General features: G+C 37.3%; 1 protein-coding gene across 2 annotated transcripts; it reads right to left on the reverse strand.

The window, feature by feature from the left end:
* Positions 1-8145: 8145 nt before the first annotated feature.
* CYP2R1 (cytochrome P450 family 2 subfamily R member 1) lies at positions 8146-26639 on the reverse strand. 2 transcript variants are annotated; one of them, XM_081262660.1, is made up of 5 exons: positions 26324-26639; positions 16621-16762; positions 11894-12001; positions 10711-11040; positions 8146-9142 (listed from the first exon to the last, which is right to left on the reverse strand). In XM_081262660.1, exons 1-5 carry the CDS (start codon positions 26621-26623, stop codon positions 8967-8969), a joined length of 1056 nt encoding a protein of 351 aa, XP_081118786.1. In that variant the 5' UTR covers positions 26624-26639; the 3' UTR covers positions 8146-8966. The 2 variants fall into 2 exon arrangements, with proteins under 2 accessions (XP_081118786.1, XP_081118785.1); XM_081262659.1 differs by having other exon boundaries at positions 11894-12526.
* Between the last annotated feature and the right edge of the window lie 501 nt (positions 26640-27140).

The following is a 27140-nucleotide window of genomic DNA, read 5'->3' on the forward strand; positions in this document are numbered from 1 at the left end:
AACAGGAACTTACCTCGACATTGTAAAAGCTATCTATGCTAAGCCTCAGGCTAGCATCATTCTGAATGGAGAAAAATTGAAGGCATTCCCTCTAAAATCTGGAACAAGACAGGGATGCCCCCTATCACCACTTCTATTCAATATAGTTCTCGAAACACTGGCCAGAGCAATTAGACAGACAAAAGAAATTAAAGGCATAAAAATAGGAAAAGAAGAACTTAAATTATCACTATTTGCGGATGACATGATTCTATACCTAGAAGACCCAAAACGGTCTACAAAAAAACTACTAGAACTAATAAATGAATTCAGCAAAGTGGCAGGATATAAAATCAACACACATAAATCAAAGGCATTTCTGTATATCAGTGACAAAACTTCTGAAACGTAAATGAGGAAAAACACTCCATTCACAATAACCTCAAAAAAAATAAAATACTTGGGAATCAACCTAACAAAAGAGGTGAAAGACCTATACAATGAAAACTACAGATCCCTAAAGAAAGAAATTGAAGAGGAGCTTAGAAGATGGAAAAATATACCCTGTTCATGGATAGGCAGAACTAACATCATCAAAATGGCGATATTACCAAAAGTTCTCTATAGGTTCAATGCAATGCCAATCAAAATCCCAATGGCATTTCTTGTAGAAATAGATAAAGCAATCATGAAATTCATATGGAAAAATAAAAGACCCAGAATAGCAAAAACAATTCTAAGCAGGAAGTGTGAATCAGGTGGTATAGCGATACCAGATTTCAAACTATATTACAGAGCAATAGTAATAAAAACAGCATGGTACTGGTACCAGAACAGGCGGGTGGACCAATGGTACAGAATAGAGGACACAGAGACTAAACCACAAAGCTACAACTATCTTATATTTGATAAAGGAGCTAAAAACATGCAATGGAGAAAGGATAGCATCTTCAACAAATGGTGTTGGGAAAACTGGAAATCCATATGCAACAAAATGAAACTGAATCCCCTCCTCTCGCCATGCACAAAAGTCAACTCAAAGTGGATAAAGGAGCTAGATATCAAATCAGAGACTCTCCGTCTGATAGAAGAAAAAGTTGGCTCCGATCTATAGATTGTGGGGACGGGCTCAAAATTCCTTAATAGGACACCCATAGCACAAGAGTTAGTAACAAGAATCAACAAATGGGACTTTCTTAAACTGAAAAGTTTTTTCTCAGCAAGAGAAACAATAAGAGAGGTAAATAGGGAGCCTACATCCTGGGAACAAATTTTTACTCCTCACACTTCAGATAGAGCCCTAATATCCAGAGTATACAAAGAACTCAAAAAATTAGACAATAAGAAAACAAATAACCCAATTAACAAATGGGCCAAGGACCTGAACAGACACTTCTCAGAGGAGGACATACAATCAATCAACAAGTACATGAAAAAATGCTCACCATCTCTAGCAGTCAGGGAAATGCAAATCAAAACCACCCTAAGATACCACCTCACCCCAGTAAGATTGGCAGCCATGATGAAGTCAAACAACAATGAGTGCTGGCGAGGATGTGGGGAAAAGGGTACTCTTGTACACTGCTGGTGGGACTGCAAACGGGTGCGGCCAATTTGGAAAGCAGTATGGAGATTCCTGGGAAAGCTGGGAATGGAACCACCATTTGACCCAGCTATTGCCCTTCTTGGACTATTTCCTGAAGACCTTAAAAGAGCACACTACAGGGATACTGCCACATCGATGTTCATAGCAGCACAATACACAACTGCTAGACTGTGGAATCAACCCAGATGCCCTTCAATAGATGAATGGATAAAAAAAATGTGGCATTTATACACCATGGAGTATTACGCAGCACTAAAAAATGACAAAATCACGGAATTTGCAGGGAAATGGATGGCACTAGAGCAGATTATGCTTAGTGAAGCTAGCCAATCCCTAAAAAACAAATACCAAATGTCTTCCTTGATATAATGAGAGCAACTAAGAACAGAACAGGGAGGATGAGCAGGAAGAAAAGATTAGCATTAAACAGAGACATGAGGCGGGAGGGAAAGGGAGAGAAAAAAGGGAAATCACATGGAAATGGAGGGAGACCCTCATTGTTATACAAAATTACATATAAGAGGTTATGAGGGGAATGGGATAACAAACATGGAGGGAAATGAATTACAGTAGATGGGGTAGAGAGAGAAGATGGGAGGGGAGGGGAGGGGGGATAGTAGAGGATAGGAAAAGTAGCAGAATACAACAGTCACTATTATGGCAGTATGTAAAAATGTGATGTGTAACCGATGTGATTCTGCAATCTGTATTTGGGAAAAAATGGGAGTTTATAACCCAACTGATTCTAATTTATGAAATATGATTTGTCATGAGCTTTGTAAAGTTGTGAACATCCAATAAAAAAATAAAATAAAATAAAAAAAATACATGAAAAAAATGTTCATCATCACTAGCAATTAGAGAAATGCAAATCAAAACCACTTTAAGATTTCATCTCATTCCAGTCAAAATGGCAGCTATTATGCATACAATCATTAGTGTTGGCAAGGATGTGGGGAAAAAGGTACACTCATACACTGCTGGTGGGACTGCAAATTGGTGCAGCCAATATGGGAAGCAGTATGGAGATTTCTTGGAAAATTGGGAATGGAACTACCATTTGACCCAGCTATCCCTCTCCTGGGTCTATACCCAAAGGTATAAAAACAGCATACTACAGGGACACAGACACATCAATGTTTATAGCAGCACAATTCACAATAGCTAAACTGTGGAACCAACCTAGATGCCCTTCAATAGATGAATGGATAAACAAAATGTGGCATATATACACAATGGAATATTACTCAGCAATAAGAGAATAAAATCATGGCATTTGTAGGTAAATGGATGGAGTTAGAGAAGATAATGCTAAGTGAAATTAGCCAATCCCAAAAGTCCAAATGCCAAATGTTTTCTTTGGGAGCATGGGAGGAATAGAGGAACTCTAGATAGGGCACAGGGGTGGGAGGGAAAGGAGGGTGCATAGGGTTATTAATGATGGTGGAATGTGTTGATCATTATTATCCAAAGTACAGGTATGAAGACACGAATTGGTATGAATATATAATGTATACAACCAGAGATATGAAAAATGGTGCTCTATATGTGTAATAAGAATTGCAATGCATTCTGCTGCCATTTATAAGTTAAAAATATAATAATCCTAAGGCAGGTCCTTATATTGTCACCAAATGTGAACTTTGATTAGCATCTGACCACAGGCATCTGGAATAATTAACATTATGCCCAGAGACTCAAGATGCATATTCAAGAGGTTTCAGTCTCTGTTTTAGAACATTTTTACTAAATACATGTATTGTTTTCTTTATATATTGGTCACATGCAGTACCTGTTCTCAAGTACATTAAGTTTCCCAACAAGACAATTTTTATTGCCTTCTAATAAATCAACATTCTTTGCTCAATATAATCTCCCACCTCCTCTCTCTTCTTTGAATCATTGATTCAGAGATACCTGAACCTATACCTCCCAAAGTACAATTAAGACCCCAAATAAAGTTCTTTTACTTCTGCAATTTCTGAGTTTGGACTGATCAACATTCTGGAGATATAAAATTTACCAAAATTCTCCCCAATGAGTTAGAAATCCCAAATAAACATATAACAAGTAAAGAAATCCCATCAGTAGTTGATATCTATTGCCCTCCCTAACACACACACACCAGGTAAAATGATTTTATGGGCAAATTCTACACTTCAGGAACTAAGTATTCTAATTTAAAACAATATTCCAGATTATTTATAAAGGAAAAAACACTAAATGATCTCTTCTATAAGCTACCATTACTTTGATATCAAACCTAAGAGCATATGAAGGGAAAAATTATAAACCAATCTTATTCATGAACTCAGATGAAGAATTTGTAAATAATATATTTGCAAACTGGATTTGTTCCAGGAACACAAAGGTGGATTGCCATTAGAATGAATTGATGTGATTATCATATTAACCAATTAGAGGAGAAAAGGATGACTATCTAAATAGTTGCAATTACTTGACAAAAGTCATCCTTTCATAATTTAAGAAAGAATAAAGAGAACATTCTGCCTTTGGTTTTTTGGGATTGGCTTACTTCGCTTAGCATGATATTCTCAACTCCATCCATTTACCTGCAAGTACTATAATTTTATTCTTTTTTATTGCTGAGTAATATTCCATTGTGTATCTATACCACACTTTCTTCATCCATTCACCTATTTAAGGGCATCTAGGTTGGTTGTACAGTTTAGCTATTTCGAACTGAGCTGCTCTAAACATTGGTGTGGCTTCATTACCATAGCATGCTGACTTTAAGTCCTTTGGGTATCGACCAAGGAGTGGGATAGCTGGATCAAATGGTGGTTCCATTCCAAGTTTTCTAAGGAATCTCCATACTGCTTTCCATATTGGCTGTCCCAATTTGCAGTCCCACCAGCAATGTATGAGCATGCCTTTTCCCTCACATCCTTGCCAACATTTATTGTTGTCTATATTCTTGATAGTTGCCATTCTGACTGGCCTGAGATGAAATCTTAGAGTAGTTTTGATTTGCATTTCTCTAATTACTAGAGATGTTGAGCATGACTTCCATGTTTTTTCAAGAAAAGCTGAAAACACTGTGCACATTGACTCTTGCCTGTACTGTCAGCTACTTGGGAGGCTGAGGCAGGAGGATCGCAAATTCAAGGCCAGCCTGGGCAATTCAGCAAGACCCTGCCTCAAAATAAAAAATAAAAAGGGCTGCAGATGTGGCTCAGCAGTAGAGTGGCCCTGGATTCAATACTCAGTACCAGAAAAACAAACAAGAACAGCTGAAAATTCACATTTTACAAAAATATCTCCTGGTTTTAAATTACTTTTATACTTAAAAATTTTATTGATCATTACTATGTATAATACTTGTGAGAGTTAAAAAACTATTGAGTATTCTTCAGTATAGAGGCTCATCTGCTTTAGAAGATAATTTATAAATGAAATATTTGCATATAAAAATGAGTGCAATGAGTAAATTTAACATTTGTGACATATTCTCATATTAAAAAATATACACACCAAACCAAAATTTTATAGAGCAAATAGCACTGTAAAGCAAACACGCTGGCTCCCCTAGAAGCCCTCCTAGGGTCCCTTCCCAATCCAAATTCCCTCCCTCCCAACTAAATAATGTCTTTTGTCTTCTTTAGGGAAGGTTACTAAGGCCACATAGAATATTCTAGGTTAATATTTTATATCAGTATCTTGATGATATCATGCCTTTGTTTTCCAACATGCCATTGTCCTTTAGTGCAGTTAGCAATTGTCTCATCTCTTTGATTGTTTTTTTCCTATTTATTCTGCATGGCATTTCCTGGCATCTGAAATATCTGGCTTGATGTCTTTCATCAGATTTAGAAAATTCTCAACCCTCTGTCTCATTCTTTCTCTTTTCCTCTCTGGCTCTTCAAGTATGCAAATGTCAGATCTTACATCCACTATGTCCTATATAATTTTGATAAATTATATTTTTCTTAAAAGATTATCCATTTTATTCAGGTCTTCAGACTTCTTTGCATTGACTAGTATCAATCAGTTTCTTATGAGTATTGAAATTGTTTTGTGATTATTACTCCCTGTCTTTTTGTATTTTGAGTAGTTCTGCTGTCTCCCTCTTTTCCTTGATTAATCAGGCTAGCTAATGGTTTGTCTGACTCAAGAGTCAGCAAACATTTTTTTTTTGTAAATGGGCAGATGGTAAATATTTTAAGCTTTGTAGACCAATTACATTATATAAGTACTTTAATAATGAGAGGAACATTTCTACAAAAATTTTGATGATATTCAAAATAAAATAACTAAGTATATTTTTTCCTAAACCTTTAACCTAAGTTTTAAGTATCTCTTTTACACAACATAATCAAGCACTGAATTTAGTTTGGATTCTAATATGAATAACATTTTTAGGTGCAATAAGCTTATTTACATTTATTCATGTGACTATATAGATAGAACTTAATTCTTCATATTACTTGGCCTTTTCTTTTCTTTTAACTTGGCTTTTTCTTTAAAAAGTCGTTTTAATTCTCCTGATATTTAGGAAGTTTTTAGCTTTGCGTCAGTGATCATCTTTATACTTATACATCTATGGATCCTGCCTTTTTCCCCATGTCTGCCTTCTTATGAACAATAAAAAATTGTTACTATGTAATTCCAAAAAATAGATATTTTTTATTATGGATCCCTGCATAATTCATATTTAACTCATATGTTTTCAAAAGTTCAATATTCTTACCACAGTTAATTGCCTCCATATGATCAAGAGGTGACAGTAAATGAAAAACCTCATAAATTGTAAAGCAGGATTCAAATTATTTTTTTTTAATTTTTTATTGATTATTTAAAGCATTACATAGCTCATGATATATCATCTTTCATACATTAGACTCAAATTGTGTTTTGAACTCCCATTTTCACCCCAAATATAGATTGCAGAATCACATCTGTTACATATTCACATTTTTACATAATGCCATATTAGTGTCTGTTGTATTCTGCTACCTTTCCTATCCCCTACTATCCCCCCTCCCTTCCCCTCCCCTCCCATCTTCCCTCTCTATCTCCCCTGCTGTTGATTCAAATTATTTGGTGTAAAAAAAATAGGATGAAAATACTGCATTTGTCTCCCGAAAGAAGAGGAATCACTGCCCCTGTTTGAATATGTAATTAACTGAAATTGTGGCTCTTCTACCTTTTAACAGTTTACGAATCTATATTTTTTATGATTTTTTGTAAGATTCACATTACCCTGATTAAGGAAAAATACAAACATTTCCTTAGGCATGTTAAAAAAAAAAGAAAGAAAAATAGTATTCTAGAGTTTCCAATCATAGAAGCAATAGCGGCAGCATTCAAAAGTAAATATGACCTTCTCAATTTTTATTACAATCCACATCAGTTCACAAAGTTGCCTTGCTCAGTGTGACTGCCAGGCTGCCAGCATCCCTAAACAACAGAGTTCAACTTAGGGTTTTACAGGAAATATTATAGGAAGGAGAAGGTCCAAATATGAGAGCAGCTACTCCAAAGAAAGAATGAAGATGAAGTGGCTTCTTGAATAATACATTTGTAAGACTCAGAAAGGTGGGCTGGAAACCAAGTGGTCAGAAAGCAGGTGAGGGAGATACTGTATTGTAATTAATCTTCTGACTTAGTTCCCTTCTCTTCATGATTACCCTCATTTTTTTGTTGTTGTTGTTGTTGTTTAGACAACCATACCATCCTCTGTAGCACATGCACTTTGGAGAAAGCCAAATTTATCACTAGTTCTGGTAGTTAGGTACACATTCAGCCCACGTGAACTATAATCCCACTCACAAAACATGGTTTTAAGTTAATGCATGTGTATGTGACTCTGTAAAGACCTCTGGAGGACAAAGAATGGTTTGAGGGGAGTATCTGAAAAACTCCCTTGATCTCCCAGAACTCTCCACATATTCCCATAAGCCAGGCTTAAGATAAAGCTGATATCATAAGGAAGGCAAACGGAGGGATGGGAAGAAAAAGAATCTTTGGAGCATCTAGGCCACACCAACCCCAAACTCCACACATCATCTCCAAATTTCTTTTTACTAGTTAAGCAAATTTGCACATGATTTCTTTCCCTTGCAACTAGAAACATGTTAATATATCAGATACCCAGACTCCTGATTTATAGCTAGAAAATTGAAAATACTTAATAGATAAGGAAAAACTAAGGTTAAATCCATATTCTTTTTAAAATTTGTTCTAATTAGTTGTATGTGACAGTTGAATGCACTTTGATTCACTGTACACAAATGGAGCACAACTTTTCATTTCTCTCATTGTACAAAATCATACATGTACCTAGGGTAATGATGACCTTCTCATTCTACCATCTTTCCTACCCCATGCCCCTCCCCTCCCCTTCCACCCCCCTCTGTCCAACTCTAAGTTCCTCCATCCCTTCCCTGCCTCACCCCCATTGTGGTCACTGTTATGTGCACTTACTCTGTAGCAGCAACTGTTCATAAACCAACTTACAAAAGCAGAAACCCTTAATGTACAACTTTAGAAAAAAATGATAATATAAAAATAGCTATATGGCATGATTATTAATAACATCCCATTACTTTTAAGTGTCCTAATTTACACAATTACCCTGTCTCTAAAGCATGTTTCTGGATTTGAACATTACCCTCATTAGAAAAAGAACACTAGCCCACGGAAATGCCTCCAGACCTTTAAAAGACGGAATGATTTAGAAAGTGGTATCAGGGAAAATATGCCTACAAAGAATCAATATCCATGTGTCTTTTTTATTCTAAATACATATTGCAATTCCAATTTATTGACTGCAGCTGTAAGGACAGGTGTTCAGGGATCACAGAGACCTTCACAAATAGGAAGAATGACATAGTTCTATGAAGACACAGCAAGAAGCAAGATTTGAAAAACTGGTAGACTGTACATTAAATCTATATTTCTTCAATCATCTGCTACCATATATAAATACCCCACTGTAGTCCAAATTCATTTATTTGCATTTTAATTCCACAGTCTTCTATTAAACTCGACTGGGACTTGGTCAAAAAGGAACTGGCATTTGAAGGCCAAGCTCTCATGAGTTAAGAAACCATGTGGAGTCAAGAAAGGATGAAAGAAAACTTACACCAAATAAGTGGCTCTACTTAGGACATCCATGGCCCTCAGCATCTTATGAACCTTTGTGCTCCTCAATAGAGAATTTAACTTTAGAAGTCATCGAAGCTTTAAAAATATCATTGTTAATACTTAATTTTGCTCTAGTGCTGTTTTCAATGACACATCTGTGTTCATTTGACTTTATGATACTGTGACTTATCCAAATACCACGCTGATTAGATTAAATAAGGTTCAGGGGTAAGGAAACATACATCCTTATTCCCCAAAACATCTATAACTTTCAGCGTCTTTTGGCACAGATAAGGTAGGGCTGAGGCTGCAATGTCATGCCTAACCTAGGCTTCAGATCTGGAACCACTTCATATGGAAAATGCAAATGAAACCGCTGGAGCAGCGCTGTAAAAAACAAGAACATTTCCATCCGAGCCAGATGTTCTCCAAGACAATGTCTTCTCCCTAAACAGGAAAAGCAGATATAATATGTTTTTGTTTGGTTGGTTAGTTGGTTTTTGAGTGTGAATCTGTGGTACTGGGATTTTTTTTTTTTAAGAGAGAGTGAGAGAGGAGGGAGGGAGGGAGGGGGAGAGAGAGAGAGAGAGAGAGAATTTTTAATATTTATTTTTTTTAGTTCTCGGCGGACACAACATCTTTGTTGGCATGTGGTGCTGAGGATCGAACCCGGGCCGCACGCATGCCAGGCGAGCACGCTACCGCTTGAGCCACATCCCCAGCCCCTGGTACTGGGATTTAAATCAGGGGTACTCTACCACTGAGCTACATACCCAGCCTGTTTTTAAAAATTTTTATTTTGAGACAGTGTCTCACCAAGTTTCTGAGGCTGGCCTCAAACTTGTGATCCTCATGCTTCAGCCTCCTGAGTTGCTGGGATTAAAGCATGTGCCACCATGCCTGACTGTTAAAAATTTACATTTACCAAAATTAATGTCTAATATTTGAATGACATTCAGGAAATCTGGAAATTAAAGAAAGTTAGAGGAAGTTATGCTTATTAAATGATTCTCTTAAATCCCAAAGAACAGAAATTAGCAGTATAGCACACAGAAACTATTCCTTTACCTCCTTTTGTTAGATCATGGACTTTTGGAAGACTTTAGTCTCATCTCCAACTTCTTTTGCACATTGCAACAGAGCCTAAGATATGCTATGAAAGATTTAATTTGAGATGAGACATTTTATAGATCCAAGAGAAGTCCATTTTACTTCAACTAACTAAATGTGTACTTTTCTCAATAATGAGAAAGAATTTCTAGTTTATCTTCCATGGGTCTGTGATCTGTGTCCTTTTTCACAGCAAAAGCAATATTTCCTAACTGGAGATGAAGTACAATAAACCGGAAGGCAAAAAGGTTAGATTATAGTTTTACTTCAAGTTGTCAAGTTTCTAAAGCCACCTGTTACTGACTTCTAGCTCTACAAGTTTCATTACAAGTCAAAAAAAAAAAAAAAAAAAAAAAAAAGCAAAAACAAAAACATTCCAGGAGAATCCAGAGGTTCTTAATACTTTAACTCTAGTTAATAAATCATAGCTTATTTTGAGTAGAAAAAGTATTAATACAGAATACATGTATGATGATGTGAGGAGAAAAAAAAAGAAGTGTGTCACATTAGATTGGATAGAGAGAAGTGATGGGAGGGGAGGAGAGGGAAAGGGTGGGTAGGAAGGACAGCAGAATAAAATAGACACTATTATTGCTGTATGTATATACGTGACTGCATGACCAATGTGATTCTGCAACCTGTACACTCAGAAAAATGAGAAATTATACCCCATTTGATTCAAATGTATGATATGTCAAAATCATTGTACTATCATGTGTAACTAATAAAAAAAGAAAAATTATTAATACCTATAATCAAACAATTCTTTACTAAAAGAATCAATAATATGGTTTCAGAATTAGAATATTTAATTTTAGAGCAAGATGCTCAGATTAAAATGTTACACGTGATGAGGCATTGTTATATTTTATTCTAACATTCTCTTAGGGAAAAATTTCTCTTACCTAAGGAGAAAGGAATCAAAGCTTCCTTTTTGACAAAATATCCACCGCTGTCCAGAAATCGCTCGGGATTGAACACTTCTGGCTCTTTCCAATATTTTTCATCAAAGTGTACAGAATAAAGATTTGTAATTACTGTTGTGCCTTTAGGAATGGAATAACCACGTACAACTGCATCTTCAGAGGTTGCGTGGAAAATCCCTAATGGAACTATATTACAGAGTCTTAAAACTTCATGCAAAACCGCTTCAGTATAAGGCATTTTGCACTTGTCATCCCAAGAAGGTTTTCTGTCAGGGCCCATAATTAAATCAATCTCTTTCCAAACTTGTCCTGTCAGAGAAACAGTGTTCAAGTTATTATACAATTCTTAGAATCATGTCTAAAATAATATCTCTTTAATCCAACAGGGCAGGTACACTCAGATTTTTCATTTCTCATTATTTGGGAGTTTGTTTGAAATACATGCCATATGTCTTATAACAGTAGCCAATGCTCTGGGTAACTTGTCATGAACAACATAGCACAAGGATTAAGGACAAAAATTAAGCTGGATGTAGTAGAATATGTCCGTAATCTCAGCTACTCAGGAGGCCGAGGCACAAAGATTCCAAGTTCGAGGCCAGCCTGGACAAATTACTGAGATCCTGTGCTCAGTGGTAAAGCACCTCCAGGTTCAATCCCCAGAAATGGGAGAGAAAATTTAAAAATCAAATAAACTTAGAATTGGGATAATATCATTTTCAGTAAGGAATTTTCCTGAGTAAAGCATAAAACTTGAATGAGAAAAACCAAAGTCCAGTTCCCAGCTGTGTCACTTCCAGACACTCAGCTCTCATCCTCATTCATAAAATAGACATAATAAGATCCATTTCAGAGTTGCTTTTTACTTTAAGTGTATTTTCTTAAGATGGACACAATACCTTTACTTTATTTATTTTTATGTGGTGCTGAGAATTGAACCCAGTGCCTCACATGTGCCAGGCAAGAGTTCTACTACTGAGCCACAACCTCAGCCCTAGAGGTGCTTTTTTTATTTTTTAATACTAGAATTGAAAACTCCTCATTACTATGAAATATTGTCATCTTGGCAAGCTTAGCATAAATTCTTAAAAATGCTTTCTACATGGTTAAAGACCTTAAAACATATATGATCTCTACCTGAGATCATCAAAAGAATCCTCACCTTGAATGTTGGGATAAAGGGCCATAAGAAGAATTGCCCAGCGTAATACATTGGTTGTTGTTTCAGTTCCAGCAATGATGAGTTCACCCACTGAGAAAATTAGGTTTTCTTTGGAGAAAGTAGATAATGGGTCATTTTTACCTTGATCCATCTCATCTAAATAAGAATCAACAAAATGCTGAGGTGACTGAGGCTTTCTGTTGATGGAAGCTTTTTCAATAAGTCTGGAGAGAAAATCATAGACCACAGCTGCATTTCTAAATAGCTGTTGATGTTTTCCAAAGGGTAAGATGTCAATCCATGGAAAGGCATTATATAGGAAAACTGAGGCACTGGCAGCTAGCTCCACATTTTCACTGAATAACTCAATCATGTGCTGAAAATCAGTGTCTTCATAAGTGAATCGTTCTCCAAAAATGATCAGATTAGTTATGTTCGAAACAGCATTTGTTATTAACTGCTTAAAGTCAAAAGGTCGACCTTTGTATGTCTCAATAACATCAATGAAAAATTTGGTTTCTTCTAAGATTTTAGATTCAAAAGACTTTTGGCCATATCCAAAATAGCGAAAGCTGTTAACAGCTAATCTTCTGTGATCAACCCATCCTCGGCCATATCTGGCATTGAGTAAGCCTGAAAAGAAAATTAAAAATCTTGTATAATTCCTCCTTCTCTATAACAGGTAAAAATCCTATTGAATAAAAAGAAATTTTAAAAGTTGAAGAAAACAAATCTTAAAAACAGAGAGTTGTTTTCCTGCAAATTATCTTTCTATATAACTGGTTGGTTGGGTCCTGTTCTGTTACTCATTAGTCATAGGATATTATATCAGATAAAACTTCTCATCAGGCCAAGTGATGAACACCTGTAATCCCAGTGACTTGGGAAGCTGAGGCAGGAGGATCACAAGTTCAAGGCTAGCCTCAGCAACTTAGTGTGGCCCTAAGCAACTTAAAGAGACCCTGTATCAAAATAAAAATATTTTAAAAAGGGCTGTGGATGTAGCTCAGTGGTAAAGCACCCATGGGTTCAATCTACAGTACAAACAAATAAAAAACTTCTTTTTTCCTTATCTGGGTACTAGAAGAAAAGAACTATAATTCTTTCTGTCAGTGTAATTTGACTTTGGTGAACAAGGTCCAGGTAACTTTTATCATTCAACTTTTGCTGTAAGTCTAATATACAAAAGACAAATATTACATATTCTATGGGTAAAATTTTGTCTTGGATTAAAGAAACACTTAAAAATTATTCTTCTAGGATTAGAAATTTTCTGTTTAGGAGAATAAAATTTAGAGTACAAATTTCCTTCTTTATATTAAAGTCATATGGTACCCCAAAAGGTAAGAATGGCACAGTCAAGTGCAGTCTGCAGTTCTCAATGTAGTAGAAATTAATGAATTAAAAAAATTTTAAAAAGGGCAAACATAGGGCTGGGGATGTGGCTCAAGTGGTAGCGTGCTCGCCTGGCATGCGTGCGGCCCGGGTTCGATCCTCAGCACCACATACAAACAAAGATGTTGTGTCCACCGAGAACTAAAAAATAAATATTAAAAAAAAAAGGGCAAACATAAAGCTCAGACTTTTCTAATACTGATATTGTTTGTCATAAAACTCTAAAATTTCCGCAACATATCTGTTGTTCTTATGTGAAAAGTATGAAAAATTTCCTTTTTAAGTGAACTATCAAAGGAAAAGCCCAGTATCTTCAGTGTATGTATTATGTAATATGTACTTGAACTGTGATTCAGGAGGCTAAGGCAAGAGGATCACAAGTTTTCCTCAGCAACTTTGTGAGAACCTGCCTCAAAATAAAAAATAATAAAAAAGTGACAAGGGATGTAACTTAGTGATAAGGCACCCTTGGGCTCAATCCCTAGCACAAAAAAAAATAAAAATATAAAAACCAAGTACTTTACTTGCAATTCCGTTATTTACTGGGACACAGGTGTTCTTATAATGAAAACTGTTGTGTTCTCTTGTATTCATGAGGTATAGACAAAATTTACATTTAAATAACTTTTACACAACAATTTTTAAATTTGGAGCTTATTAAAAAGTTAATCAGCCAGGTACAGTATCAAATGACTATAAACCAAGAAACTCAGGAGGTTGAGGCAAGAGGATTGTAAGTTTGAGGTCTGCCTGGACAATTTAGCAAGATTCTGTCTCAAAATAAAAAATAAAAAGGGCTGGGGAAGTGGCTCAGTGGTTAAGTGCCCTTCAGTTCAATCTTCAGTAGTAAATAAATATATAAATAATAAAAAATAAATAGGGCTGGGGATGTAGCTTGGTGGTAAAGCACTCCTGGGTACAATCCCTGGTACCGTCAAAAGTTTTTTTCTTTTGATTATGTATGTATATGTGTATGGGTACACTCAAAACACACACACACACACACACACACACACACACAATCCCTAGCACAAAAAAATAAAAAAACCAAGTACTTTACACACACACACACACAAACACAAACACAAACACATATACATATATTTGGATACCAGGGATTAAACCCAGGGGTACTCAACCAGGAACTACACCCCCAGCCTTATTTATTTATTTTTTATCTTGAGACAGGATCTCACTAAACTGCTTAGGGCCTCACTAAATTTCTGACGCTGGCTTTGAACTTTCAATCCTCCTGTCTCAGCCTCCCAAGCTGCTGGGATTACAGGCATGTGCCACTACTCCCAGCTCTTTTAACTATACTTAAGGGGAGAGAGGAGCACTGTTCATAATAACCCTATGTTGGCCAAGCTGTGTGCCTGGGCACAGTGCTAGGCCCACCCAAGGGGCAGCTTTTTCCCATTCATGCAGTAGGTTAATAGTGGTCATGAATTTCCAATTCCAAAATCAGTGCATATGTACCTTAAAACGACATATATCATTATTTACTTATTTTTTCTCTTATTATTAATGAAAATATTAACACTCATTTTATCTTCATGATAAAAACAGCTTAAACTATAAATTATAACTTTGAAAAATATGTATTTGTTTTAAATATTACTCCAATCACATCATCTTTCATTTTCATAATTTCTTTAAAGGTTTTCTATTATTATATTGTGGTTTATTCTTTGGCCTCTTTGTTATTTGTAAGAATACTTAAGTGGTTAGAGATTTGCTTTTTATTTATTTATTGCTTTCAAGTATCATACTCTAGCTTGAGAATTTGGTCTTTAAAATGTATACTTTCTTTGCATTAGTTGCTTTATTTTGTGATTTAGTATAAATTTAGTATAAGTTATTTTCTTCTTTTCAATGCCTCTTAGGCTATCTAAAGCAAGGTACTGTTAAATTTTCTTTTGAAAATAAGTGGGGGCTGGGGATATAGCTTGGTGGTAGAGCACTTGCTTGGCATATGCGAAGACCTGAGTTTCATCCCCAGTTATCTCTCTCTCACACATACACATACAAAGAATAAGAAGGTGTGAAGCTTTTTTGGTACGGTTTAGATAGGAGGTGTCCCCCAAAAGCTTATGTGTGGAATAATGCAAGAAGGTTCAGAGGTGAAATGATTAGATGATGAGAGTTGTAACCCAATCATTGAATTAACTCCTCATAGGAATTAATTGGGTGATAAAAGAAGGCAGTAGGGTGTGGCTGGTGGAGATAGGTCTCTGGGGGTGTGCCCTTGGGTTTAAATTTTGCTCCTGGTGATCAGAGATATCTCTCTCTTCTTCCTGATTGCCCTGTCCCAAGCTACATTCCTCTGCCATGCATTCCTGACATGATGTTCTGCCTCACCTCGGGTCCAGAGAATGGAGTTGGTCATTTATGAACTGAGACCTCTGAAACATGAATCTCAAATAAACTTTTCCTCCTCTAACTTGTTCTTGTTGGGTCTTTTGGTCATGGCAACGAAAAAGCTGACTATAACACCATTCTTATAAAAATTCGTATACAACTAAAACCACTGAATCTGATTTCAACATTCTATATTTTAGGCTTTTTTCTTACTGATTTTTGTCAACTTTCAGCTTTTTTCTCTTGTTGAATATAAAATCATACAACATTATTCAACCTTAAACTATGCAAACCACTCCTTTATTTAAACCCCACAATGCTCCATTTATACAACATAATGAGTAGTAGTTAAGAAAGGCTCCTAGGCATGGTGGCACAAGCCTGGAATCCCAGCAGCTTTGAAGGCCAAGATGGGAGGATCCTGAGTTTAAAGCTAGCCTCAGCAAAAGCAAGGCACTAAGCAACTCAGTGAGAGCCTGTGTCTAAATAAAATACAAAATGGGCTGAGGATGTGGCTCAGTGGTTGAGTGCCCCTGAGTTCAATCCCTGGTACACCCCATCCCCCCAAAGAAAGGCTGATTCAAGTTTTGTAAGCTTATTTTTAAAAAGGCAGTAAAAATGTCACCAAGTATTCAAGCCTGGCATCAAAGGACACTTCTGATTCAAGTGTATTCCTAACTTGTTTCATAAAACCTGAAGATGTTATTAAGTGCTAATTCTTTAAAATACTATTTATAATATTTAATAGATCTAGACTACAATAAAATTAGCATTTAGTAGTCTAAAATATTAGGTAATATAACCTGAAAGGTGTTCAAAAACTGAGTTCTGTAAGTAAGTCTATAGATGCCTTCCTGTTACCAATACAAGGATCCCAACTGTATGCTGTAACTGTAACTAAAATTACTTAAAATAAGGAATGTGATTTAAAATAGTTTAGTAGATCACTAAATAGTTGAAAATAAACATACCTCCCATTTTTGTCATCTTCATGAATAAAGGAAGACATGGTCTGTCTGCAAAAATTTCACTCTGATGAACAAGGCATTCCTTTACTACATCATAGCCATTTAGAACCACTGCTGATATGCCTCCAAGATCTAAACTGAAAATCTGTGAGAAGAAAAACATGTAAACAGCAGAATGTATAGAGAAATATAACCATGGAAATCCATGTGTGCTAAGCCCAGCTCTCCTGGTATTTGTTACTTCCCTAAAAATCTAAGCACTCATTACTCAACTGACAATGTTTAGACAATGTGATTTGTTACACCATTCAGTGTCTGGGAACCATAATCTCATACCAGTATAATGGAAAGAGTACTGAATTCAGGAGGCCTGGGTTCTAGTTTGAGGTTTGACATTAAATATATATTAGACCCTATGCAGAACACTTTAATTTTGTGGGCTTCGGTGTGATCACAAAAAAATGTATTTGATTTAGATGTTCTTTTAGGATTCATGCTACCTCAAAACATTCAATATTCAGGAATCTCTTTTCACTTCTAATATGAATGAAGAAGCAGCACCATCTTCCCCTTTATTCCTTTATCCACAGGTAAGGGAGGGGGTTGTCAATGATCTGAAAGACAACTTTGAAGTATAAACATATCGTGGTAGGCTTATTTGTATTCAGCTCTTCGAATTTCATGAAGTTAACCAAGAAGGCTCTAAAGGAATCAGACCTTGGAAGAGAGACCTTCACCACAGAAGAAGAGGCTGTGTTTCAGATAAAAGGAAAGCAAATAAGAATACCCATCCTATGGTATGTCTCACCTCAGGCTCACTCCCAATGTCACAACCCCTGCAGTCTACTATAACTACCCCAATTTAAGGGCCTACTCTAGTGAGAAATGATGCTGCCTTGTCAGTGGGATCTGAAAACACCCTGAGAGGCTCATCCTCTTACGTGTTCCCTGAGAACTTCTTGCAGACAAAATACTTAAGACAAACCTTATCTCTGTGTGACAAGCAGAGCAGATTTGACCATGGTACACACGACTTCAGGAGAAAATGTTAGGTTTAACAGAAAACAAAAGTTCTGTAGTAGCGGTTACATCAGTAAAAGTGATGAAGATGACCAAACTGAAACAGAATCAACCCCAGCCAAGCAATACGGCCAGTAGAGTCTTTGGCAGGAGGGTAGGCCTTGGAACTGAGCAATAGGGACATTTAACCTTGGGGAAAAAGCATGTACTGCCTGCCATAAGTAGTGTCATTAATAAAGAAAAGTGAATTGGAATTATTCACAAAGTGAATGGCTCCCAGCACAAAGTGAACGGCTACCAGTAAACAATGAGGGAACACCAGTTCCCAAAACAGTAATATAGTGCTGTTAAAGAAAAGCCTTTTCCCAGAAATATAATTTTAACAAAAATAAGTAAAACAATAAGTCCTGGTACAGGAAAAAGGAAAAAAAAAACCCAAACACTAATTGATGATTTCATAAGGATGAGCTGAGAGACCCTGACACTGAAAGTTACACTGGTATGAAGGCAAAACAGAGAGGAGATAATATTTCTTTTTTTATTATTATTAGTTGCTCATGACAATACAATGATCTTGACATATCATACATTTGATTCAAATGGGGTATGAATTCTCATTTTTCCACGTGTACAGATTGCAGGTTCATATTGGTTATACAGCCACGTTTAAACATACAGCCATACTAGTGTCTGTTGTATTCTGCTGCCCTTCCTATCTCTCCTCTCCTCCCCTCCCCTCCCATCACCTCTCTCTACCCAATCTACTGGTGACACATTTCTCTCTCTCTTTTTCTTCCCCCTCACACCATCATATATGTATTTTTTATAACAATGAGTGTCTCCTTCCATCTTCCGTGCAATTCCCCTTCGCCCTCCCATTCCCTCCCACCTCTCTTCCCTGTTTAGTGGTAATCTTCTTCTCATGCTTTTCCTCCCTACTCTATTTTGAGTCATCCCCCCTTATATCAGAGAAAACATTCAGCATTTGTTTTTTAGGGAATGGCTAACTTCACTTAGAATAATCTGCTCTAATGCCATCCATTTCCCTGCAAATGCCATGATCTTGTTATTTTTTAGTGCTGAGTAATATTCCATTGTGTATAAATGCCACATTTTTTATCTATTCTTCTATTGAAGAGCATCTATGTTGGTTCCACAGTCTGGCTATTGTGAATTGTGCTGCTATGAACATTGATGTAGCTGTATCCCTGTAGTATGCTCTTTTTAGGTCTTTTGGGTATAGTCTGAGAAGGGGAATAGCTGGGTCAAATGATGGTTCCATTCCCAGCTTTCCAAGGAATCTCCATACTGCTTCCCAAATTGGCTGCACCAATTTGTAGTCCCATCAGCAATGTATGAGTGTACCTTTTCCCCCACATCCTTGCCAACACTTATTATTGTTTTTATGCATAATAGCTGCCATTCTGACTGGAGTAAGATGATATCTTAGAGTAGTTTTGATTTTCATCTCTAATTGCTAGAGATGATGAACATTTTTTCATATATTTGTTGACTGATTGTTTATCCTCTTCTGAGAAGTGTCTGTTCAGGTCCTTATTGGGTTATTTGTTGTTTAGGTGAGGATATATGCAATGAAGAGTAGACATTGTTTGCTGATTGCTTTAAATAGCCACACTGGCCAGAGCAATTAGACAGACAAAAGAAATTAAAGGCATAAAGATAGGAAAAGAAGAACTTAAATTAGCACTATTTGCAGATGACATGATCCTATACCTAGAAGACCCAAAAGGTTCTACCAAGAAACTTCTAGATCTAGTAAATGAATTCATCAAAGTGGCAGGATATAAAATCAACACGCATAAATCAAAGGCATTCCTGTATATCAGTGACAAATCCTCTGAAATGGAAATGAGGACAACCACTCCATTCACAATATCCTCAAAAAAATAAATAAATAAATAAAATACTTGGGAATCAACCTACCAAAGAGGGGAAAGATCTATACAATGAAAACTACAGAACCCTAAAGAGAGAAATAGAAGACCTTAGAAGATGGAAAGATATACCTTGCTCATGGATAGGCAGAATTAATATCATTAAAATGGCCATATTACCAAAAGTACTCTATGGGTTTAATGCAACACCAATCAAAATCCCAACGGCATTCCTCACAGAAATAGAAAAAGCAATCATGAAATTCATCTGGAAAAATAAAAGACCCAGAATAGCTAAAGCAATTCTAAGCAGAAAGAGTGAAACAGGTGGTATAGCAATACTAGATTTTAAACTATACTATAGAGCAATAGTAACAAAAACAGCATGGTACTGGTACCAAAACAGGCGGGTAGACCAGTGGTACAGAATAGAGGACACAGAACCAAGACAGAAAATTACAACTACCTTATATTAGACAAAGGTGCTAAAAGCATGCAATGGGGAAAGGATAGTATCTTCAACAAATGGTGCTGGGAGAACTGGAAATCCATATGCAACAAAATGAAATTGAATCCCTTTCTCTCACCATGCACAAAAGTTAACTTAAAATGGATCAAGGAGCTAGGAATCAAACCAAGGAGCTATGAATCAAACCAGAGACTCTGTGTCTAATAGAATTAAAAGTTGGCTCTAATCTCCATCTTGTGGGGTCGGGCTCCAAATTCCTTAATAGGACACCTGTAGCACAAGAGTTAAAATCAAGAATCAACAAATGGGACGTATTCAAACTAAAAAGTTTTTTCTCAGCAAGAGAAATAATAAGTGAGGTAAATAGGGAGCCTACATCCTGGGAACAAATTTTTACCCCTCACACTTCAGATAGAGCTCTAATCTCTAGAGTATACAAAGAAGTCAAAAAGTTAAACAACAAAAAAACAAATAACCCAGTCAACAAATGGGCCAAGGACCTGAACAGATACTTCTCAGAGGAGGATATACAATCAATCAACAAGTACACGAAAAAATGCTCACCATCTCTAGCAATCAGAGAAATGCAAATTAAAACCACTCTAAGGTACCATCTCGCTCCAGTAAGAATGGCAGCCATTATGAAGTCAAACAATAACAAGTGCTGGCAAGGATGTACATTGCTGGTAGGAGATAATATTTCAAGGTAAAGCTTTAGGCTGTGACACTAGGGATTATAAAAATTAAAGAGGACCCACAGCTTAAGAAAGTTGTTATACAATCCACCTTTACTCAAAAATTTGAGATAGTCTTCTATTTCAGGGTATAATTGGAGGAATTTTTACTTCAACTTGTATATATTCTAGTATACACTATTTTCAAGGACTTTTGTAAAGGTTTGAAATCAATCTGGAGAAACATACCCATAGGCTGCTTTGATCTATGGAACAGTCCAAAATTAAGAATATGCATTCCTTGATTTAGTCAATAGTTTTTAGCTCCTATTGTGGGCTAATTAAGATGCTGACAGAGATGTAAACAGGAATACATGAAGTATTTTCCTTGTCTTCTAGAAGTCATTCTATGATCTTCAAGTCACTCCCTCTTGCTTCAGACCAGTTCTACCCAGAATTTTTCACTCTCAGTTAATGATCACTTTATGTTTCCTTCAAATATTCAGGTTCAAAACCCTGCAATTACCAGTGTTGACACATTTTCTCCCAAACCCCATTTCCAACTACTCAGAGATCATGTTACTCCTACTTTCAGAATATAAACAGAATCTGGTAACTTCTTATCACCTCTGCTATAGTTTGAGTTTCCTTAAATGTCCCCCAAGGGCCTCTGAATTAAAGGTTTTGTCCTCTTTTGTGTTACAGGGAGGTGGTAGAAACTTTAGGGGTAGGACCTCATGGGAGACTTTGGGTCATGGGGATGTGCCCTTAAAGGGGATACTGAAACCTGGGTCACTCCTCTTCCTCTCTAATTTTTGCTTCCTGGCTGCCATGGGGTGAGCAGATTTCCCTGCCATGTGCTCCTGCTGTGAGGTACTGCCTCACCATAGGTCCAAAAGCAATAGGGTAAATTGGCCATGGACTAAAACTTCCCAAACTATAAGCCAAAGTAAATCTTTCCTCTTTTAAAGGTGATTATCTCAAGTATTATGTGACAGTGTAATCTATTCTAACACTCTAGTCCAAGCCTCCTTCATTTCTCCCTTATGCTACCAAAGCAGTCTCCTTTCTGGCCCCTTTAATTTCATTCATGTGTCTTTATACATAATTCTCGACATGTTTCAGCTTTGTGGTCTTTGTATTTGTTATTCTCTTGGTCCAGAATGTTCATCCCCTAGATATTTTTATAGCTTGCTCCTTTATTTCCTTTAAAGTCTTTGTTCAGATGCTATCTTTGCAGTGAGGCCTGCTCTGACTAGCCAATTTAAAATTTGATCCTTTAGCATTTTCCAGTTCCTAATTTGCCTTGATTTATACCCTAAACTCTTTAAACATATTTTATAAATTACTTATTGTGCTATGTTGTCTGTCTTCCCCCCACTAAAATATAAGGTACATAAGAGCAGGGATCTCTGATTTGTTCACTGCTATATATTCAGTGCCTAGGATAGTAAATAACATATGATGACAATTGGTAAATTTAAGTTTCATTAATGAATTGTGGTAGAAACATGCATTAAAGCATATCATTACAACATCATAGGCTAAGTGTTAATAACAAAAATATGCACCAAGTACCGTTGATGTAAACTACAAAGTGAATGCCACACTCCCGCGCCCCCCCCCCCCAATACTGGGATTAAACCCAGGGCCCAGGACACTCTATTACTGAGCTATTGCAGTATTCCAAGGCCCTTTTTGTTTTATTTTTTGAGATAGGGTCTTTCTAAGTTGCCCAGGCTAGACTTGAACTTGCAATCCTCCTCAGGCCACAGCCTCCAAACTGCTAGGATTACAGGTGTGTGTCACAGTGTGTGACACACTCTTCAACTTAGCTTCAGTTTGTTTTCTCATCAGGAATGCTTCTCTTCATTGTCATACTATTCAAACCATATCAAGTCTTTTTTTTTTTTTTAAGAGAGAGAGAGAGAGAGAGAGAGAGAGAGAGAGAGAGAGAATTTTAATATTTATTTTTTAGTTTTCGGCAGACACAACATCTTTGTTTGTATGTGGTGCTGAGGATCGAACCTGGGCCGCACACATGCCAGGCGAGCACGCTACCGCTTGAGCCACATCCCCAGCCCCATACCAAGTCTTTAGGGACCTTCCTCCACAGTGCATTTTTTTTTCGGGTGTTCTCTCTTTTTCTCTCTGCTTTGAACGACTATGACACATGATTGGAAGCTCCCATGGCCCTTATTTAATACTACCTTGAACCAGAAACATTCATATTCTTATTTTCTGTCTGCCTGCTTAATTATGAACTCCTTTGAAGCAGTGATTTCATAATTTTTTATCTTTGAATCCTCCACAGAATCTGATTCAGTGCCTTGCATAAAGTTAATGTTTGCTGTAAAAATAAATTAGTAAGTTATCAATTCCACTTATTTTATTGTCTTTAAGTGCATTCGCCTGAAAAGAATCTGACAAAGCCACTTGCTTACCAAAATCTAGATTACGACTAAAGTAACTGTAAAAGTTTAAACACTCACAGTGATCATCTAAAGAAATGGCATTTTTTGTGTAGTTCATTTCAATTTAAGATTTTCTTTAAAATGAATGTGCAAGTCTTGAGACTAGCTATCTTCCTTTCAAGAATTATAAACAAGAATTAAATTCTGTCTGCACAAAAGTAGGTATTACATTAAGCGACTGTCATAAGTAATTTTAAAACCCACATTTTTTTCTGTAAGCACACATCTCAAATTAAAAAGAGAGACAGTGGAAAAATAAGATTCTATTTCCAAATAAGTCCTACAAACTACTTTCCACAAATCTTCCTGAAGTACAAGAGATAATAGTTGCCTTCGACCTCCAAAAAGAGTATTTAAACAACTTATATTAACTGTAATACTTTGTGAGAATTAAGAAATATCCCCCAAGATAAAAGGAGATTATTGGGAGCATTCCACAACTAAAACAAAGATCAAATGCTGCTATAGTTTAAAGAGTTAATGTTTGGTGGCTATTTAAGGCAATCGGCAAACAATGTCTACTCTTCATTGCATATATCCCCATTTTTGTTCCTTTCTGTTTTTCTTCTACCCCTTTTGCCATTATTACACAGTTTAGGCCTATTTGATTTGTGGTAAGAGTATTATTTCTAAAGAACCATAATTTCAAACAGTGGTACCAGGAATAAAACTAGTTATTTATGCCAAATTCTTACCCATTGAATTAGATCTGTCTAAACCTGGGATGACAGTCTACCAAGATGTTTATAATTCATCTCATAACCTATTATAGCAGGAGCCAACTCACCCTGTTCCAAAGGAATATTTATATTAAATACAAAGTTCCTTTCAGTTCAAATATTTGTACATGAAAAACTTAATTCTCTATTATGTAAGAAACCATTTCTACAACTCCTTTAAAAATACTTTTAAATTTGTAGGCCTAATAAATCTGTTCTTTGTATAGTAACTAGTGTTATGGTTTAGATGTGATGCATCCCCCAAAAGCTCATGTGTGAGACAATGTAAAAAAAAAATTAGTGCTTGCTTCAACAGCACGTATACTAAAATTGGAGCAATACAGAGAAGATTAGCATGGCCCCTGCACAAGGATGACATGCAAATTAGTGAACCGTTCCATATTTTTTGAAAGGAGGGGAAGGCAGGGGATGTGGGATAAGAAACACAGCAGAATGAAACAGACATTATTACTTTATGTACGTATGTGACTGTATGACCAATGTGATTCTACAATATGTATATTCAAAAAAATGAGAAATTATATCCCATCTATGTATGATATGTCAAAGTATATAAGTGCACTCTACTGTCATGTATAACTAATTAAAACAAATTTAAAAATTTAAAAAAAGAGAAAGTTTAGAGGTGAAAAGATTTGGTTATGTGAATCTTAAACTAATCAACGGGGTGGTAACTATAGGCAGGTAGGGTGTGCCTAGAGGAGTGGGTATGCCTTTGGGTATGTATTTTGTCCCTGGTCTACAGTTTGTCTGCTTCCTGGTGCCAATTTCTGAGTTGCTTTCCTCCACCACACCCACCATGATGTTTTGCCTCATCTCTGTGGAGCAATGGAGCTGGCTATGGACTGAGATCTCTGAAACACTGTGCCCCAAATAAATTTTTCCTCCTCTAAAATTGTTCTTGTCAGGTCTTTTGGCCACAGCAATGAAAAATCTGACTAAACCATCAAGATCATATATGAGAACCAACAACATTTGAGCAACACTTTATTGTTTTTGGCTATCATTATTCTAATTACCCATATCAGAAAAATTTAGGCTTCAGTGAAGTAAAGGTGAAGTATCAACTGGGAAAAGAGGACTCAATGGCAAGTCTTATATTTTCACATCTTATGATATCTCCAGAGATACTATGTTTTGTACAAAGATCCCAAAGAGATCAAACATATTAAATTGAAATCATGAAAATAAACTCAATTCCTGAAGAACCAGAAGGTGGAAAACAGAATCTAAGATTTACATGTATTGTCTATACCTAAGTCCAGCTTCCCACAGTGAGCTGCAGAAACCTAGAATTATTCTTCTAAAGATTACTTTAAGCACAAACCTGCAACACAATTAAGTAGATGCATACAATTAGGTAAGGACTTAAGGATTATTCTGAAATATAATTGCCAAACAGCCCCCTGTATTTTTTTCCTTCATAGTATTTAGTTTGTAGTGGATAATTAGATCAAGTTTCTCCCTGCTACTAGACTGTATAACTCCTCAAAACAAGTCCGGGTCTTCCTTCTTCATCTTTTTATTCCCAGCACCAAGCAAGATCACAGCCTGTGGTTACACAGAAATGAACGTAAGTAATTAAAAAAAAAAAAAAAAAAAAAAAAAAAAGGTGAGTTTTGACCAGGGGTCTGGAAACTTCTGCTTCCTTTTGAAGGACAATCTTCCAAATACAAACATGAGTTCTAGCATTTTCTCTTTCCAGTCCCTTAGCATTCCAGTGTCATAATTCTCTTGTGAATAATGGGGGAAGCCAGAAGTACCTCACTGGATAGGAAATTTTAAATGAGAACGAATTGACAATGACACTGGCACATAAGTACATGCTGTGAGAATGTTCCTGGCCAGTCTGGCTCCCGCTATGCTGCTGCAGGGCTCTTTACCAGATTTTGGTCAATAATTCATTCATACTTTTCAAAATCATGTACCAGAGCTCACTTCTAGGTTAGGGTCGTTCAACTAAGTTTTTTTTTTTTTTTTTCATCCGCAGAGCAAACGCTTTGACCAGTCATTTGTCAATTACAAATATCGAAGAACCGTCTACTAACCACTAATTCTGTCCTAGAACTCAAGAATGTTGAACATGCCAAGGGTTGAAATCTAAAGCACGCACACAGGGCGGAGCAGCTCCCACCGCCAGGCGCTGGGCTGAGCGCACGCGCCTGCCCCAGGGGGCGCGACGGTTCCGCCCACAGAGCCCAGGGCGCAGGCGAGGGAGCACCGGCGCGAGCGCCCAGGGAGACGGGAAAGTCGCGCCCTAATTGCCCCTGGGATGCGTCGCTGTGTCGAAGGCACCTCCTTTCCTGGCCCGCGGACCGAGTTCCCCTCAAAAGGCGGTCAGAACAGCAAGAAAGGTCCCCCCAGGGGAGGACGGCCCGCGCCGGCCTGAACACAGGAAAGCTGCCCTCCCTGCCCCGGCCCGTCGGGGCTGTACCTCGCCGTACACCTGGCTCTGCTTTCTCATGTAGACGTGAGGAAGTTCAGCGGAGGCGGCCAGGGAGCAGATGTTGCCGATAAACGGCAGCCCCCGTGGCCCCGGGGGGAAACCCGCTGGCGGCCTCTGCTTCAGCAGTTGACGGATCCCCAGCGCGAAGAGCAGCAGGAAGAGTGCACTGCCGACGGCCAAGGCGCATGCCACAGCCCCTGGGGGTTCCCGCATTGGTCCTGCCAAGGCTGAGAAGCCCGCCACCGCCCGGAGAGCAAGGCGCCTCTTCCAGCCCCGCCTCACTCCCATTGGCCCGGTACCCCGAGGTCCCGCCCTAGCTCCATGGCCATTGGCTCTCTTGAGTGCAGGACGCTTGGGCTACTGGAGTCAGTATCTCTGTTCCTGGCCCAGCTCAGAGTCCGCATTGCGACCCTTTGGATCTGGTTTGGCACTAGGTGAGCACCAACGTAGCGGGCATCGAGCCGGGGTTTCTAGGAAATAAACACCAGGACAATGAATACTGGTTAGGGCAGTTTCATTCAGGGCTAGCAGGATCCTGTCTCTTGGGAGACCAGCCTTTCTTATGGTGTCTTTTTAGGTACCAAGGCTATGTATTCAAGACTAGGAAGAGTGGATCGTTATTATCTATGCACTCTTTAGTTCAACATGAAAATATTCAGATTTTCTGTAGAGTTCACCCATCAGTATAAAAATAAAATAGTTTTACGCTTTTCTCCTACTTTACTCATCACTTTTTTCCTGTTACAAAGCGTTTTTGTGTACGATCCTTTAAGAATTGTGATGAGTAAGCCCTGTTTATGTGATT

Source organism: Spermophilus citellus (genome assembly GCF_964194105.1).
Source record: "Spermophilus citellus genome assembly, chromosome: 2".
Taxonomy (NCBI): Eukaryota; Metazoa; Chordata; class Mammalia; order Rodentia; family Sciuridae; genus Spermophilus; species Spermophilus citellus.